This window comes from Marmota marmota, unplaced genomic scaffold (genome assembly GCF_001458135.2).
Source record: "Marmota marmota marmota unplaced genomic scaffold, marMar, whole genome shotgun sequence".
Lineage (NCBI taxonomy): Eukaryota > Metazoa > Chordata > Mammalia > Rodentia > Sciuridae > Marmota > Marmota marmota.
In genome coordinates this window covers 23909971-23927538 of record NW_026000185.1, presented here as the reverse complement: position 1 = coordinate 23927538, position 17568 = coordinate 23909971, and the positions used below count along the sequence as shown (strand labels likewise).

Here is a 17568-nt window from a genome sequence, read left to right as displayed (position 1 = left end):
CTAATGAAGCAAGGATTGTGAATATGTTCTCATTTCCTCAAACTATTAAAAATCTAAAAGCACTAATTGAGTTTTAATGGTATAAAATCCTGGCACTCATGAGGAACTGCTTCTTTTTCTTTCCTTTTTCTTTTTTCTAATTAACTTGTGATTTTCTGGGCATTTTATCGGCCCAGCATCCCTCCTGGTTTGGATATGCATTGAAACCTCTACCCATTTAGGGCTCGATTGTGATTCACCAATTAATAATTAGAAAGCTCCCTTTCTAATGGCGTTCTCATCTGGGACACCATTTGTTGCCTGATTGATTCTGAACTACTTTTAAATCAGACATTCGTGCACATCTGTGTGATCACCCTCCCCATCCTGGCTCTTCACTAGTGGCACCTGGCTGAGTTGCCTGGCTCGCTCCTGTTGGTGTCTTTCTGTGGGAGGGGAATGTGAACATGTCACCTGCCTCCGACTAAAGCCTTTTTCTCCTCTCGTCTCTGGCCGCAGCTCTTCCACTCCTACCCTCCTGCAGTGTCGGGCATCCCCCCCATGATCCCACCCACGGGCCCTTTTGGTTCACTACAAGGAGCATTTCAGCCCAAGGTAAGGAGGGCACAGGGAAGACCCAGGGGTGTGTCTTGCTGGGCACGAGGGGGTCTGCCTCTTCTTCCTGCACAGTGACTGACTTCTCAGATCCTAAGTGACCCAGAGATTAGAGTGAGAGGATTTTTTTCTAGTCCATTTAGTTTTAAGCCTCAGCAAAAATTGAGGCTTCAGTTGGTACTCCCACGTGATCTCAGCTGAGCCTCTGTGCCCTGTGGAAGATGCCACCACTGGCATGGGCTTCTGTCCAGGGAGCCATGACCTCTGAGCCCAGCTGACTTTTTTTTTTTTTTTTTTTTTTNGGTGCTCTGGATGGACAAGCACTGAGTGCTTCTCCTGCTGGACATCAGCCCCCGCCACCCACTACCCAAGGTCAGGACATCCCAGACCCCATGGCTCCTCTGGCCCTCTGCTTTTAATGTGGCCGGGATCCCCTGTGCTCTAGAGCTGAGTAAAATATCCATGATGCTTTGGTAATGTCATTTATTAATGGTCTACACTGCACCTACTCCCAAAGAAGAACTTGAAGTTCCACAGGAGGTACAATCTTGTCTCGACAACGGTCATTTATCTTTATAGTAAATGTGAGAGAACGATCGCCATCCCAGTGCTGTCTCCTCCCTGGGTAAGGGCAGCTGGAGCTGATGGCGGGAGCTATGTAGATGGGCTGAAGCTTTTCGGGCTGAAGGTCCCGAGAGCGGCCACCCCCGCGGTGACTCTTGTTTCAGAAAGGCTGGCCCATGCGTCCCCTCAGCATTGACCCTGAGTCTGCCTCTTCAGCCTGCTCTCCCCCGCACCCTCGGTGTGGTGTGGAAGGGCTGCCCCCCGGGAGCCTCAGGCTGGGCAGCACCAGGGCCAGGCTGCCCAGGGCACGCTGCTGTTCATTAAACTTGTACGGGGTTGTCGACAGTGATGTCAGTGGGGGAGGGGACACTTGGCACTTTTGATAGTGTGAAAATGGGTTAATTATTCTCCAAAAGGGCTTCATTTAAAAGTAAAATTCTAACATTTTAATTTCCCCTCCTAATGAAGCACTACAAATTTGTTAATTAGAGCAATTGTTTGAGTGACAGGCGTGTAACCAAGTTGTCATTTTCTCTTCACAGTTGACAGATCCTTTCAGACCTATGTTAAGGGTAAGAAAGCCTCTTCTAGCACTGTTTTGCAACCTCTGTTTGACTCCCTGTGGGTTGGAAACGCAAGTCTGTAGCCAGCCTACCCAGCAGGCTGTGGCACGGTGGTTGGGTTTTCAGGTCCTGTATGATGCAAGTGACCGAGTTGTTTTGCTTTGGGCAGTGGAGGAAGCCAGGCCACAGGCTTCTTATTTATGTAACTGGTAGAGCTGAGTCTGATTCTGGTGTGAGCAGGTCTGGTAGAAAGTCTGATTGGATCTCAGGGAGGAAGACTTGAGCGACGGGCTGCAGTCAGTGTCTTTTAGGAAATGCATACTTACCTGGATGGGTATGCTCTGCTGTGGCTCCCTGGTTTAGCACGAGGTGCTATTGACTTTCGTAGCCACTTGACCTGTTTCTGTGGTGTGGGAAAGGATACTGTGAGCATTGGTTGTTTAAAGTCTTGTTTAAAGCAGAACGTCCTGAGGTCTGGTGCCTGGCCAGCAGATGGCCCCTCTGTGAATGCCAACTTCCCCATGCCGGGCTGAGTGGTAGATAATGGGCAGTAGACTTCCTGCAGTCCCCACCCATTTCTGGTGCATACTCTCAGATAATCCACCTTCTCCAAAAGGAACAGGAGGTCTGTGTCCTCACTTAGGTGAGGCAGTGTGGTACTTGTGATGTCAAACAACCTGTCAGTCCATGACAGGAGAAAAGTCCTGAGTCTGTATTTCAGGAACAGCTTCCTACTACAGAAACCCGAAGCTTCTGTCCTTTGCCAGTGCAGAATGGAGTTCTTTCCTTCTGTCCAGTAGTTACCGCACATGCACTCTAGGCTTAAGAGGAGATTGCTTGGCAGGAAGCAGAAAGAGGTGGTCCCTGCCCCGAGTGGCAGAAGAGAGGCACTTGCCGTCACCCCACTGCTCAGAAACCAAGGCATGGAATGATTTGGGAGATGCAAATTGATCTGCACTCCTCCAGGGGTGGAGGAGGGACTTGGTATTGCAGAAGCCTGGAGAGTAGGGAGGAAAGAATGCCTTCCCCTCCCTTCCCCTCCCCTCCCCTCCCCTCCCCTTCTCTTGGACATGAACAGTGTCCCAGCATGAATGAGTGGTCAGCTCTTAATGAAGCATATGGGGTCACTGGACTTCAACAGCAGTGGGATGGATTCCATTGCCCCGCTTTGGGGGTTAAAGAAGCAACAACCATGGGGAGGTTATGACAGGTCCTGTGCCCTTTCTTGTTTTGATTTGATTCCGACGCTCCCTAATTAGCCCTTGTGAACAGCTGATTTGTATTATAGCATAGCCACATTTGTTAAGTAGGACTTCCTACTTCACCAGGTCTGCCAGCTGGCACCAGAAAAGAAAGAAGAGGCACAAAGTGGGATTCAGGCTTTTCCCATCTTGTCCTTGGTAACCGGGGGTCCTTGTCAAGTATGGCTTCCTGAGTGGTGGCCGATGTCTGGGCCCCAGGAAGAGGGGGAGAGCGATTATGGCTCCCTGATGGCTGGGCCCGGCAGGGTTGCTGACGGGAGGCTCTTGGAGGCACAAAGCTCTCTTGTTTCATGAAAAAAGTCTCTGCAGCCAGAATCTGCTGAGAGCTTGGGGGATTTGCAGGCGGTTTCCCTGAAACGTCTCCTTCTGACCACTTTGCTCTTTCTTGTTCCAGAAACCAGGGAAGTGGTGTGCTATGCATGTTCACATCGCCTGGCAGATTTACCACCACCAACAGAAAGTCAAGGTCAGTCCGACCTTCCTGGTTCGGGGGGGGGNAGCCAACAGAAGATGGTTTTGTTTTGGTTTTTAGTAGCAACCCATGTGTTCTCTTCCTTTTTGGGTTTGGGGAAATGATATTTATGCCCCATGTGGAGATGGTGGTGCTGAACCTCCATCGGCAGTGTGCATGATCACATTAGCCCTTCCGGAGGTCACGCTGGGCCTGCTCTTACCATCTGTCAGTCTTCCTGGTGACCTATCCAGGTGTTAAGAGGCAGTCAGTACCTGCCAGGACCACCTGAGGCAGGTCCTTTTTATTTGCACCATACAGATGAAGATGGTCCGTGCTTGACCAGAGCCTTTGTGGCACAGGAGGGAGGAGACAGAGCATGCGGGTGGTAACGTGACACGGTTCCGGGGCTTGGCTCAGGCATATGGAACCTGACGTCCACACTTTAGCCCGGGTCTTTGCAGCCTGGAAAAATGATGAGAAACATCCAAGCAGGTCATTCTAGCATAGGTTTCTCTGTCCATTTCTTCATGCGTGACTAGTTCCTGGCAGCGTTTAGGGTCATCCTGAGGCCCATAGGCAAGGAGGACACGCCAGTCACATGGCAGGGTTCAGTGGTTCAGAAGCAAAGATGGAACCTAGTTAGAAGGGAGGAACAAACCTCCGAGAGACTTTTGGCTTTGGACACCTGCCCCTAGTGCTGACGTCATATCAGTGAGTGCCGCTCACTTTTCCCTCCTTTTGGACTCAGTGTAATTGGGACCTCGTGGTGTTGCTGATTAGTTCATGCTTTCTGGTTTCGGGTGACATGGTCAGCAGAACTATAGGCGCAAGATGTCTTCCTTTTGTCCTTTGGTTGAACGTGATGAAGGATGTTGTGTGTAGCAGCTTCTCCATAGAAACGCCCCTGGCAACTCCAGCTCTCATTATCCCCATTCAATCAGCAAGACCCTTGAACAGGAGATAGCTCTGTTCATCTTCCCCTCCCACAAACTGCTGGCAATCCTAGGCTCCGTTTGGCTTCATGGACCTGAGTTGGTTTAATGGATCTGTGCTGTACACCATGCGATGTTAGCACCGAATAATTTGGCAACCAAATTAAAGGAGGTACTCAGGAGATTTTTATAGATTGATAGTGAATCAGGCTTGGTTTGGGCTCTGCTGCTCCTTTAGGGAGGGACTCCATTATGGCAGTCCCTGTGGGTCTGAGCAGACGACCCCTCCCCTTGCTCGGCAGTGCTCATTTACTCAGCTCTTTAGTGAGCCGCCTAGGCTCGGGCTGCTCACCGCGGGGCTCAGAGGGCCCCTCTCTCCCTGTCTCACTCCTCAGGCATTTGCAATAAGGATCTGTGGTGCCCAAGGCCACAAGTTCCATTTGTTTTCCCAGGTGTTACTCCTAAGCACGAGCTCCCAGCAGGTGTCAGTCACTCCCGTGAGGACCAGGGGGCTCTGACCTGCGGTGCTGAGGGACAGCCCACTTCCTGGGCCCCTGCTCTGTTGCAGAGACCCTCTCCCGAAGCTTCTCTGTTGTGCAGCAGGCAGGGATCTCAGGAGGAGGAGGGCTGGGGTGGGGCAAGAGCAGCTGGGCCGTGAAGGAGCCCTCAACAGGGGGAAGGCAGCTCAGCTCAGGTCTCAGGGTCCCAGGCCATGGGAGGTGAGGGACATGGAGGGCAGTGCTTGTCTGGGAGGTGTGGAGTTGACTCAGAAGGAAGGCTGTCAAGAAATAAGAAGGCCGGAAGACTTGAAGCCATGCAGGCGAGAGGGCTACCCGCCTCCAAAGAGAGGCCAGAGCCTAGAGGAAGCCTCTGGCCAGTGCCCACAGCCTCAGAGGAAGGTAAGCTGGAAGGCCAGCATCAGGGTGGGCAGGTGAAAAGAAATGAACCCAGGACTTCATAGCAGGAGAGGATCTCCATGGGCCACTGCCTGGACTAGCTGCCACCTCCTCCTCCTCCTCCTCCCCCCCTTCCTCCTCCTCCTCCCCCCCTCCCCTTCCTTCTCCTCCTCCTCCCCCTCCCCTTCCTTCTCTCTCTCCCCCCTCCCCTTCCTTCTCCTCCCCCCCCTTCCTTCTCCTCCTCCTCCTCCTCCTCTTCCGGTGATTGGGGTAGTCCTAAGAAGAAACACCCCCATTAGTTAAACTTATACGCCTACTTTGCTTTCATCTTGTTTTTTTGTTTTTTTTTTTTATGTAACAGTGATCATTAGAAAATTAGCTTGTAGGCATGCAAATATTTCTTCATAATGTTCAGTTACTAATGTGCTGTAATCTATTAGAGTATGGCTAAGAGGCATTAAACAATTAATTTACACAGCAGATTATTCACACAGAATTCCTAATAAAATGAGCTTTAAAATGCTATTATTTTAAAACTTTCTAAAATGGACCTTTACAGCAATATAGTAAACCACTCAGCGGTACCAGTTGAGTGAACAGGATGTGGCTGCCCTCCCTGATCAAATAGCCACAGGCCAGCCTCCAGCCAGGCTCCAGGCCTGCCCTCGGTGCTTCTTCTTCTGGAGAACTAGGCACTCCCCTGCAGCAGTCCCTGCTGACCCCTCCTAGGTGGACCCGCTTCTGCCCATGAGGATCACCTAGTTCTCCCGGCTTCCTAAACTTGACCTTCACCAGGGCCAGTGCCCAAATGTGGACCGTTCCAAGAGCCCACTCCCATGGTCTCAGGCTCTGAGTGAATCTCTCCTGCTGCTCACTTGGAATGTCATCTTCTGTTGTCCCCTTGCCACTGCAGAAGCAGATGCAGTCAGACCCACACAAGCTGGACTTCGGACTGAAGCCTGAGTTCCTAAGCCGCCCACCAGGCCCCAGTCTCTTTGGAGCCATCCACCACCCCCATGACCTGGCTCGACCTTCAACTTTGTTCTCTGCCTCTGGTGAGTTCAGGGGGCAATGGAGTGAGAAATGTGGTCTTCAGGTAGCCAAACAGATAGGTCTGGGCCCTGTGCTCTCACTCACTCACCACCTAAACGGCATCCTGGTACACCTGGAAGGGAAAGAGACCGTCCTCCCCTGCAGGGACTCTGGAGCTGTGTGTGCCAAACCAGTGCAACCCACAGCACGTCAGATTGTCAGATGCCACTGAGAAAGAGGGAAGATCCAAGGGCCAGTCAGAAGTAAAGGGGGTGCCAGGAACTGTGGGGACATGCATGGGCAAGGGGTGGCTTTGCACTGTGACACTACACTTGGCTGTGTTTCAGGGTCTAATGGTAAAGAAACCCAACTGAGCTGTTTGTCAGTGGTTGGGCTGTGATAGAGAAGGTGGGCCACCTGGCTTCCATAAATACTTAAAAACGGCAGCACTAGGCTGACTCTGGTGACAAGTGGCTTCATGCCCACTGTGGACTTGAGTGTTGATGGGCTCCCTGCTTCACTGGCTGGCCTGCTGCCGCCCGTGGCTCATGTTGGGGGCACATGGTCTCCCACGGAGGCAGAGAGAGTTGCGAGAATCCTCATCCTAGGCCTTGTTGCCAGAGCAAAGGGACCACTCTTGAGGGTCAGAGGAATCTGCTGAGGTCTCGGGCTTTCCTGTTGTTTCTGTCACATTTGAAGGCTCTGTTGCCATGGAATCTGGCTCCGAGACATGGCCACACTAAGAGCAGTTTTTGGAGAGAAATAGATTTCTCCCTGGCTTTCATTTGAGCCAAAGTAGATGAATTGCATCTTTTGCTTTGATAATTCTGGAACTGTAGGCATCCCTGGGGCCTGGGTGGAGTGAAGCATGGTCTCCACTGAAGTTCTCAGGAGCTTGCACTGCAGACAGCATGTGGCCAAAAGTCCATTGAGTTGGCAAGCTGTGGGCCCTTGGAACGTCCCAGAGCATGCGCATGCTGTGGAGCTGGGGGATCCTCTCTGCACTCCCAGGTGGAAAACAAGCCACCAGGTGGACCACAGCCCAGGTCCCTTCAGATGCTGAGAGGCAGTGCCTGACCCACACTTCTCCCATGCTGGTGGTCCTGGCAGCCCAGGGACAGCCCTCCTGCACTGTCTTTTCTTGAGGGAATTTGCACTTATTTATAGGAACTTAGACAAAATGCCAGGCATTATGGAACCTTGTTGGTAGATGGGTAAATATAGGTACTGATTACGCTTGAATTTTGCCCCAAAATGGTTATATGATAAAACTTTAACCTGGTATGTATTACTAGTTAATGTTAGTTAAATTCGGCATTTTTATCTCACTGTCAGAGACTAATGCCTGATATACACAGCAGGGTGGAGCTCCCTCGGTGCCACGCCCCTCCAGGCCACACCCCCTGACTCTGAGCAGTGAGTGGCCCCGCCCCATGGCCTGAGCTATGGAAGCATTATCCTTCCCTAACTCATGCACATCTGGTCCTCCCTTTCCTTCTTTCCTTCCTTTCCCAGCCTCCTCAGGAGAAGGATTTGAGGTGACTTACAAGCATACATATCAGGTGTGATAAAGAGTTGATAAGCAAATGTAGATAGGGGGAACCTGTGAGGAAGGCAGCCTCAGCATGGACCAGGATGCCCGGCAGGCACGGGGTTTGCTAGTGAATCCACAAGGAAGCTGGCTCTTCCTGGCACCCAAGGCGAGGCTCTGCCCGCCTGGGAAAGAGGAGAGGGGCCACGCAGGCATGGGCCTCACCCCAGCAGACTTCCTGGGGTCCCCAGGCCTGCTGAAGCAGGCTGCTCCTCGAAGCTGCTTTCTGTAAGCCCTGACCTTGGTGGTGTTTGACTCACCAGGTGCTGCACACCCCACCGGGACCCCTTTTGGGCCACCTCCTCATCACAGCAACTTCCTCAACCCTGCTGCTCACCTGGGTGAGTTCACGGGGGCAAGGAGGCTCCTGCTGCGCCTACCAGCACATGGGGAACCGTCCTCCATAAGTCACTCGCCACTGGGGCCCAGTTAGCATGTGGTACCACCTCAGGACTCACTGCCGCCTAAACCACCTCCCTCGCCAGTATGTCTGTGCTAGTCCTGCTCTGCCCTGAGTTAATGGTGGGGGACAGCTTGTCCTGGGTGCCTCAGGGACTTGGAGTCCAGGGCATTCTGTCCCTCCCTGGGAGGAAACATCGACGCCTTCCACAGCCAAGGCACCTTCGGCAGGTGGAAGAAAGACAGGCCTATGTTACAGAGGCCCCTGGTTTTGTGGCCTTTATTTACTGATATTTTCTGCATGTGGCCAAGCAGACGCAGGGTATAATAGGACTTCACCCCTGGGAACGTAAGGGGTGGTCTTATTTCTGTCCAGCAAGAGGCTGCAGAGCACCCTCCTGGGAGAGGTGCGGGAAGGCACCTTGGAGCATGGGGCTCCTGTGTCCCTAGGCAGGGCAGGGACGCAGTCCTCATGGGTACTTACCAACCCCACTAGGAAGGCAAGCCAGGTGTGGGTGGGACGGGGATTGGCTTTGCTTCGCCCACCCACCCTCACCCTGCTGCTCCCTTCCCACTGAGGAATCTGAGCCCCTCCTTCCTCCTGCCTTTGTTTGCAGAGCCTTTCAATAGGCCATCCACCTTCACAGGCCTAGCAGCGGTTGGTGGCAATGCCTTCGGGGGACTTGGAAACCCGTCAGTTAGTGAGTACCTCTAGCTTTCCATACCTGCCTGGACTCTCCTCTGACACCAGACCTTCCGAGATGAAGGAAACGTATACTCTTGGGAATGAACTCGGAGTCATATAATTCCAATGGCAGGCTTACACAGTGGAGTTGGTGGACGTGTGCAAAGCCACTGGTTTAAGGAGGCCACTGTCCCGTCCATCCCTAGGGCCAGGGAAAGTGATGTAGCTGATGGCTGCAAACAGTTGACTCCCATCTCTTCCACCCAAGGGCTGGCCATAGCCTCTACTAGAAGCAAAAGCACCTGTGGCTCCCATGGGGTTGAAACAGTGCAGTGAAGAACTGCAGAACCAGGCCCAGAGCCATCAAGACCTGTGGCACATCCTTGTGACCTGGAGAGCCCTGCAGCTCTCTGCTACTGAATAATCTCTAGTAGGAGGGGCTGCCAGCCCTGCGTGTCCTGGAAGCCCCGCAGTCTCTGGATGTGCAGCTGGTGGTCTTGCAGACATATCTGTTCCTATTTGGGGAGCAGAGGAGACCTAAAGTGTAGCTCTAGGTCACCGTCACAGTGAGTGAGGGCTCTTTAAGGGACAGCCTGGAGGGCTTCTGCGTGTGTTCAGGTTGAGGTCCTGAGTGGTCTCCGGGGCTCACTGTAGTTTGCCCATGTTGGGAAGACGGGAGGCAGGGTCTGGCAGGGAGAGGAGACAGGATTCCCAGTTGATGACATGCACTGTTACAGCCGCCCTTCTGCATGCTCAGAGCCTCTGCATGCGCCAGATACGTGTGATCAGGTGATCCTGACACCTGTTTGGTCCCTTTCATTTTTAATCCCCCCCTGCCCACCCCCACTTTTGCTTTTGGGTTGGACTTTTAGACAGCTGTGCACTGCCTCTCCAGGGGCAGGACAGAGCTCCTCTAATGACTGTCGATCTCCTTTCCTTCCAGCTCCCAATAACATGTATTCATTTTAACTCTGGGTGCTGTTGAAGGCTTTGGTAAGTACCCCGTCACAGCAGGTCGTATAATCTCTCTCCAAACTTTTTGTTCCCCACTTCGCCATTTCAGCACCCAACTCAGTGTTCGGCCACAAGGATGGCCCCAGTGTGCAGAGCTTTAGCCACCCTCACGAGCCCTGGAACCGGCTGCACCGGACGCCTCCGTCGTTCCCGACCCCTCCGCCCTGGTTGAAGCCAGGGGAGCTGGAGCGCAGCGCGTCCGCTGCAGCTCATGACAGAGATAGAGATGTAGATAAACGGGACTCATCTGTTAGTAAAGATGACAAAGAAAGGTATGCAAAGAAACCGTTCTGGAGTCCCAATGGGGGAGCCCGCTCTGTGCCAGTGGAACCGGCCACCCACCCTCCTGTCCCAGCCTCGAGCTCCAGCCACCCCGTAGCCCCAGGTCCCTCCCAGCCAGCTAGTGCCAGCGGCCCTCAGTCCCAGTGCCCTGTGGCACAGTGACCATGACAGCACTACCACAGCCCAGGGAGGGCGCCCGCCCTGTGGCAGCGGTACCCAGAGAGCTCCCGAGCCCCTGAGAGTTAGCAATCCCCATACAAGCCCGACTCTGTGACACAGCGAGCCGGCGCTCCGGGCCAGACATACACAGCATGAATCAACACCATGTTTGCTTTCAAGTTCGCGCAGCCCATGACCCATCCATAGGCTTCTCTCTTCCTCTCTCTTTTTGTTTGCTTTTAGAAAATCATCTTTGCATTTCCTCATCATATTTTTCTCAAGTTTTGTTCAAACTCAAAGTCTGGGGCTCACAGATGACTAATAAAATTTTACTAACCCAAATGTAGAGATGCGTCCAAAAAAGAAGCTTTGGTATTGGTTTGGTTTTCCCGGTGGACAAGCAGCTTTAAATAATCACTGATGTCTCTGCACTTGGGAACTTGTGCCTAAAAAGGAAGCTCTCTTGAAGAGGAAAGTCTTGTGTTGTCTCTGAAGAATGTCAGTAGCCTTCTTAACCTCGTCCCCACCTTTCTCTCCCTCTTCAGGCTGCCTTCATTTTAAATGCACTGATAAGGGATGCACAAGATATGCTTGACAGAAATGTCTAACAATGTCCTTTTGGCACTTAGGATTGAAATTTGATCCTGATCTTGACTTTCTCTTTACTGTGTGACTTGTGTGCGATGTGTACTGGTGACTGAGTTTGCCTTTGCAGGCTGTGTGGCAGATCACAGGATACTCGTCATAGGCTGTCACTGTAGAGTGGTTGATTTCTTTTGTACAAAAGAAACAAATTCTCCTCCTCCCGAGCAGTATGATAACAATCTCCGAACCCATGGCCAACGTGGACAGCATTCAGCTCGAGCTATACATGGCTAAAGTGGGGTGTGGCCACAGCAGACCAGCTCTAGACCCCGGGCTGTCCAGCTCACCTGTCACTGAGTAGGACACACCTTTCAGGGCGCTCTTGACGGATTCACATGGCCTCTTGATGGAAGTCAGGAAGCTTAATAAAATCTGCTCCTCTTCTGTCTTCCCCTTGAGGTCACTCTTCTCGGCCTTTCCACATAAGCTTAGGAACCCAAAGGTGCAGGGGCACGTCCATTTCTCACCCACGTGGCCGCCTGGTCTTCTGCCTCTCTTTCTAGCCCTGGAGACAGCTTGTGTCTCTCCTCTCCTCACTTTGGCCAGGTCTGTCTGGGCATCCTGAGCCTTGAGTGATTCCCCATCTCAGCTGGGCTTGACCTTCTTGCCACTCTGCTCTGCGTTTTCTGCCTACTCCTCAGAAGTTCCCGTCCACACTAGGTCTCTGGTGTTCTCCTTTCACATTCTCATTACTGAAGGACCTCTAAAGTTATCCTCAATATCCCTCAAGATGTTCTGTGTCCCCAGCCTGCTATTCTACTGCTGGCCTCCAAGTTCCCCTGGGACTTTGGCTCTTACTGACCTAATGCCCAGTGTTGGGTATGGCCCCAGATTCCTGGGTCCCTGGATTCCTTTCCCACTCCTTGTTTGGCCCCCTGGTGCTGGTTCTGTCCCCGGCCTTTTGGCTGAAACTGGCCTTTGTTCTGAGGGTCAGGAGGCAGAGACTCCTTCAATGTTTACATCCACTCTCCACTGGCACTGCGGCCAGTTGGGAGTCACTTTGCTCTGGGCTTTTAGAATGTACCTTTAACATGAAAGGACCCTGAGAAGTTGGGCAGCAGGCTCTGTGGCCGCAGCTCTGGCTTAGAGACCTGCGGGCCCCCTCTGGCTCTGGGACAGTGCTTCCTCCCAGTCTTGGCCTTGATTGAGGCCCGTGGCTCTTACACAGCTAGGATGAGCCCCTCCACTCTCCACTCACCCTCATCCCCAGTACTTTGTCCCTGTTAAGCGTCTTTTGAAATCCAGGCAGGTAGGTCAGGTGGCCGGCTTTGCCCCACTCGGGGCAGTCCACTGCCCCGGCGACTGGGGGCCACACCCCAGCCTGTCCTCTTCACACCGCCATTTCATCGCAGCCCCTCGCCAGCCACAGGCCGTTTCACCTGCGTGCTTGTCTCCCCTTCCTTGCGCAGAGAAAGTGTGGAAAAGAGACACTCCAGCCACCCCTCACCAGCACCTATCCTCCCGGCCAACGCCCTGGGACACAGCCGCAGCGCCACCGAGCAGATCAGGGGTCATTTGAACACAGAGGCTCGCGAGAAGGACAAACCCAAAGAGAGGGAGAGAGACCACCCGGAGTCGCGGAAAGACCTGGCGGCAGAAGAGCACAAGGCCAAGGAGGGCCCGGCGCCGGAGAAGGACGGGCACGGCCACGAGGCCCGTGCCGCGGGCGAGGAGGCCAAGCAGCTGGCGCGCGCGCCATCGCCCTACGTGCGGAACCCCGCGCTAGACAGTGCCCGGCCGGGCAGCACCTCAGGCCGCGAGACCGAGCCGCGCAAGGGCGAACCTGCCTATGAGAACCCACGGAAGAGTGCCGAGGTCAAGGTCAAGGAGGAGCGCAGGGAGNGGGACCCTTACCGCGAGCTTGACTTGCACCGCAGGGACCCGCTGGCCAGGGACTTCCTGCTGCGCGGCGACCCACTGCACCGACTGTCGGCCCCTCGGCTGTACGAGGCGGACAGATCCTTCCGGGACCGCGAGCCGCACGACTACAGCCACCACCATCGACCACCACCCGCCGCTGGCTGTGGACCCACGGCGGGAGCACGAGCGGGCCGGCCACCTGGACGAGCGTGAGCGCCTGCATGTGCTGCGCGAGGACTACGAGCACCCGCGGCTGCACGCCGTGCACCCTGCCTCCCTGGACGGCCACCTGCCGCACCCCAGCCTCCTCACGCCGGGCCTCCCCAGCATGCACTACCCGCGCATCAGCCCCACGGCGGGCCACCAGAATGGACTGCTCAACAAGACGCCCCCCACAGCGGCGCTGAGTGCGCCGCCCCCGCTCATCTCTACGCTAGGGGGCCGCCCGGTGTCCCCGCGCAGGACTACGCCTCTGTCCACGGAGATCAGGGAGCGGCCGCCCTCCCACACTCTGAAGGACATCGAGGCGCGGTAAGGGGACGAGCGGAGGGAGCCCCGAGAGCAGGGAGGACTCCTGCACCCCGCGCAGACGCGGTGGCCAGCCCCACCGCTCCCCTTGTAAAACATGTACAGACTCCGTGCAGATTTAGAAATGTTTTTGTATATTCTATGTTGGAATTTTTCAGATCCTTTAGCTAAGTCATATGTTTTCATGTCTCCTACTCTTTGATCCTTGTATGAAACTTCTTGATTTCAGCCAAAACAGTAAAGATGACAACACACACCAATTTGAGGAGGACGGGGGAGCCCACACCATCCATCACGCAGAGCTCTTTCAGATGGGAAGGGAAGGCCGTGTACATAGTCCTGTAAAGAGATTGCTTCATGAGCTGGTGGTTCATATATGCAAAGGGTGAGACGAAAGCTTTACTTTGTACAAATGTAAATAGATAAAGATTAAGTAACATAATACATTACTACTTCTTGAAATGTGCTATTTGCAAACCTAATGTCAGTGAGCACGGCCTGCTAAGGCTGTGTTCCCCGTATTGTTAGAGACAGCTAAACCCTTCAACTATGCAATGAACGTTAGGGCTTCTCACAAAAGCCCGCCTAACTCAAAGGAGCCTTTTCAAATCCATTTACAACATACTTAAGGTCATATTTTCCCTGAACAAGCGCTTACGTGATATGACTCTGTTTTCCTTGCTTGTTTTTTTTTTCAAATGGAGAAACATCCTATTTTGCAGAGGGGACCCCAGGCTGGAACTTTGCATCTGAAGTTGCTGCTTGTGGGCTTCAGGGGCAGGTGCGCCCCAGGAAGGGCAAACCAGTGCCAGGGAGGGTGGGATTGGTCAGATGCCAAAATCAGGGGCCGGCAGCAGTGTCTGGCAGACAGAGCAGGCCGCCAGAATCGGTCACCGCCAGTCACGCGACCTCACACGCCTCTGGTGGGAACCATGCCTTTTTTTAAGTGTGTCCTATTTCATATGTATACACACTTCCTCATTTTGCAGTGCGATTTAATTACACCCAAACAGATCCTGAAAGAAAGCTTCGAGTTTTCTGAGATGATGGATATGTTTTCACTGTATTCAGAAACGGCTGAGTGTGAGGCAGGTTCCCAGCGCGACGCACTGTACTCTAGTCAGTAATAAGGTCTGGGCGTAGCCGGGACAGGTCGACCTCGCAGAGCCATCGAGATTCACAGAGGTGACAGGTGGCAGAGGAGAAGTCGTGTGTGTGTGCGTGTGTTTTTGAGTTTGCATCAATTTTAATGTCTCTTCATGATACTTTTATAATACATTAAACTTCTTGTCTACATATTTGGAGAGAATATGACTTTACTAGCAGAGAAATACAATATATCTTGTCTACTGGACTGTAAAATACATGTATGAAATAAAATTAGTTCCATTTGGTCTTCTAGTATATTAAAGTGCTATCTGACGTTGTTATCCTGTTTTTGCAAAAAAAAAAAAAAAAAAAGTTAACTACAGACCATTGTTTCTAATAAGCAGAGAGATCTATTTTAGTAGTAAACTGAAGGTTTAGTTGTGAGCTTCAGATTTTGTGAACACCAGATGTTGTGCAGTGTTTTGTTTTGTTTTTTTGGGGTTTTTTTTTGTTTTGTTTTTTGGGTTTTTTTTTTTTCGGTTTTGTTTCTTTTCTTTTTTTTAAAAAGACAACAACTTTAAAAATCCAAGGAATATGTACACTGGAACTGTAGTGGTAGCTTTCAGTATTGTAAAGAGATTGTTCTATACAGACCTTTTGCTGTTTATCCTGTATGTAACAAAGTCCTTTCTAGACCCTGTGTGAAAAGCAAAGTGAAGCAACTGAATCTTCAGCATGTTCTCATCGGCGGAGCCTCTTGTGTAATGTAAACTGTGCCATGTTATTAAAAAATGTGAACCAAGCTTCCAGCTGCTTGTTTGTGTGCAGTGGCCATCGGTTCTTAGGGAAGAAGCCACACTTGTGCAAGACCAGGCTCTCGGACAGAAGCACCTCGAACCGGAGCCCGAACCCGGCCCGCGCGAGACCAGGAGGTTCTCCCGCGGTGGCTGGCGCCCTCCCCGGCTCAGTTAGCCTCCCACCAGTTAGTGTCTGTAGCCATCTGCGCCCTCCCCCCTCACATGGGTTATGGATTTTTTTTTCATTTGTGTGTTTTAAACAAAAATGCTGTAAAACTCACAGGAAGGGACTTCTGGATGTTGGCGAGGACGTGTGTGGCCCAGGTAGCCAGTGCTGTGTGTCCCGACCCTACTTCCACACTCAGAGCAGAAGCCTGTGCTTGTGGCCATCGGCGAGGAGCCTGGGGGGGCCGTGAGGACAGTGCCCTCTGCTCGTTCCTCTGACCTCACCTGGACTCGTCGTGTGCTGCTCCCCGGCATTTCCCCTGTGTCTCGTTGACGTCATGGTGTACCCCTCCTTGGTCTGCAGACTCCTCTGTCCTCTAAACCTGTTTTGTTTTTTCACGATGTAAAAAGTTGTTAAATTTTCTCGTATCAACCTGATGACATTGGTCTTTGGATTGGTGTTTGTGTCTTACTGGGAAAGAAGCCCAACGGCAGTCATGGTTAGTGGTGGGGCCAGGTTGCTGCTGGGCGGGCATTGGACATGGGGGTGGATGGACTTGGGGACTCTGAATCCGTGGTGACGGGGTGCTAGGGGACATCCTGGGACCCTTGACAAGACTCCTGGTGGGCCCCGAGGTGTTAGCAGCCAGAGGTGAGCAGAAGCCCACTTCCCACTGTCCCACGCCTTAACGGCTGGCCCCCAGGCTGGAGAAACGGGAGGAAAACCCAGCAGATTGGAAAACGCGGTAGAGCGTGTTCTCCAAATTGTGCCCTGCTCAGGGCCTCATGGGCAGCCAGTGGCGTCTGGATGCACTGCTCCCAGCAGAACTGCCTGTCTTCTGTCACACACCTAGCTTGAGGCCTCCATCTGCAGTGCCAGGACGTGGAAGAGTCACTCTCAAATCAGTCACGGTATTTAATCCCCAGGGCTTCGCTCATCGAAAACTTTGCATATTTTCTCTCTAATTACATTCGGCGCCTTGGCGTTGATGGGTACCAGCACAATCTGATTCCCCGCTAACCTATAGATGCTCTAATTATCTCCACAATCTTTGACTGACAATGATCTTGTTACCTTCTAATGGTACATGACAAGTAAAATAGCGAATATAATGATGCAATAATTACCACTTTGGATGGATATTTGCAACAGCACTTGCTGTTTATCCTTTTTCTGCCTCAATCAAGGTGGATGAGAGGAAATAAGATGCAGTTGTTGGTGTTCTGTACGTATGTAGCATGAAAAGAGGGAGCAGGCAGTTCCGCAGTACAATTAGCCATGAACATTGTGGAATGTTCAAGGCCTCCTGTGAGTCGGTGCCCGGGATGAAAAGAGAATTAGGCTTCAGCTTAGGAAAGAGGTGGGCAAAAGTGACATGGGCTTTTGCAATATGCTGTCTTCTAAATTCTGCCGCCATTTCTGTTCCTGTGCATTTCTGAAAATTTCTTAAATGTGAAATTTTCTTAAATGAAAATTGCTTAAATTTCTTAAGATCTCTTAAATTTCTAAAGTTTCCTTTAGATAGAATAGGAAACTTACATATTCAAAGGTGGGGCCACAGTGCAAGACTGCTCTCTGCTTGGCCGCCATGTTTTCAGTGTCTGGACTCCGAAATGCTGGAAGCTTCTGATAAAGAGCTCATGCAAGGAGCCATTGATCCAGCAGTCTGGGGCCCTCAGTGTCCCCAAGCAGACAGAGCTATACCTGCTTCTTAATGTGTGAACTGAGACGATCAGAGCGTAACAAGGCCTCAACATGGACATGATATTGGGTTGCTCTGTGGGAAACAATGGTCCCCATGAGAGGGAAAATAATTCCCCACCGAAATTCCCAGTGACAGCATCTTGACGACTGTACTTAAAGAGGAGCTGGGGTTGTGGCCAGACTGACAGGCCAAGCTGGTGATTCCAGGGTCTCTAACTCTCAGGTGTCTCTTACCTGGTTGGGGATGGAGGTGCTGGGTGAGCCACCCAGTGTTGTCACACCCAAGGTCTCCCTCCAGCTGCTGTCCCACTCAAACATTTATGGCACCCTGATGTACCCAAGATGAAGCCGA

At 52.3% G+C, this 17568-nt stretch overlaps 1 protein-coding gene across 1 annotated transcript in view; it reads left to right on the top strand.

Annotated features, from left to right (window-relative positions):
- Auts2 (activator of transcription and developmental regulator AUTS2) overlaps nt 1–15949 on the top strand; it is a 1115816-nt gene extending 1099867 nt beyond the window's left edge. Inside the window, 8 exon segments of the mRNA XM_048790082.1 lie at nt 499–594; nt 3378–3449; nt 6179–6320; nt 8152–8229; nt 8905–8988; nt 10036–10258; nt 12482–13075; nt 13077–15949. Coding sequence (XP_048646039.1) covers nt 499–594; nt 3378–3449; nt 6179–6320; nt 8152–8229; nt 8905–8988; nt 10036–10258; nt 12482–13075; nt 13077–13467 — 1680 coding nt within the window. The 3' untranslated portion in view covers nt 13468–15949.
- The last annotated feature ends 1619 nt before the right edge of the window (nt 15950–17568 follow it).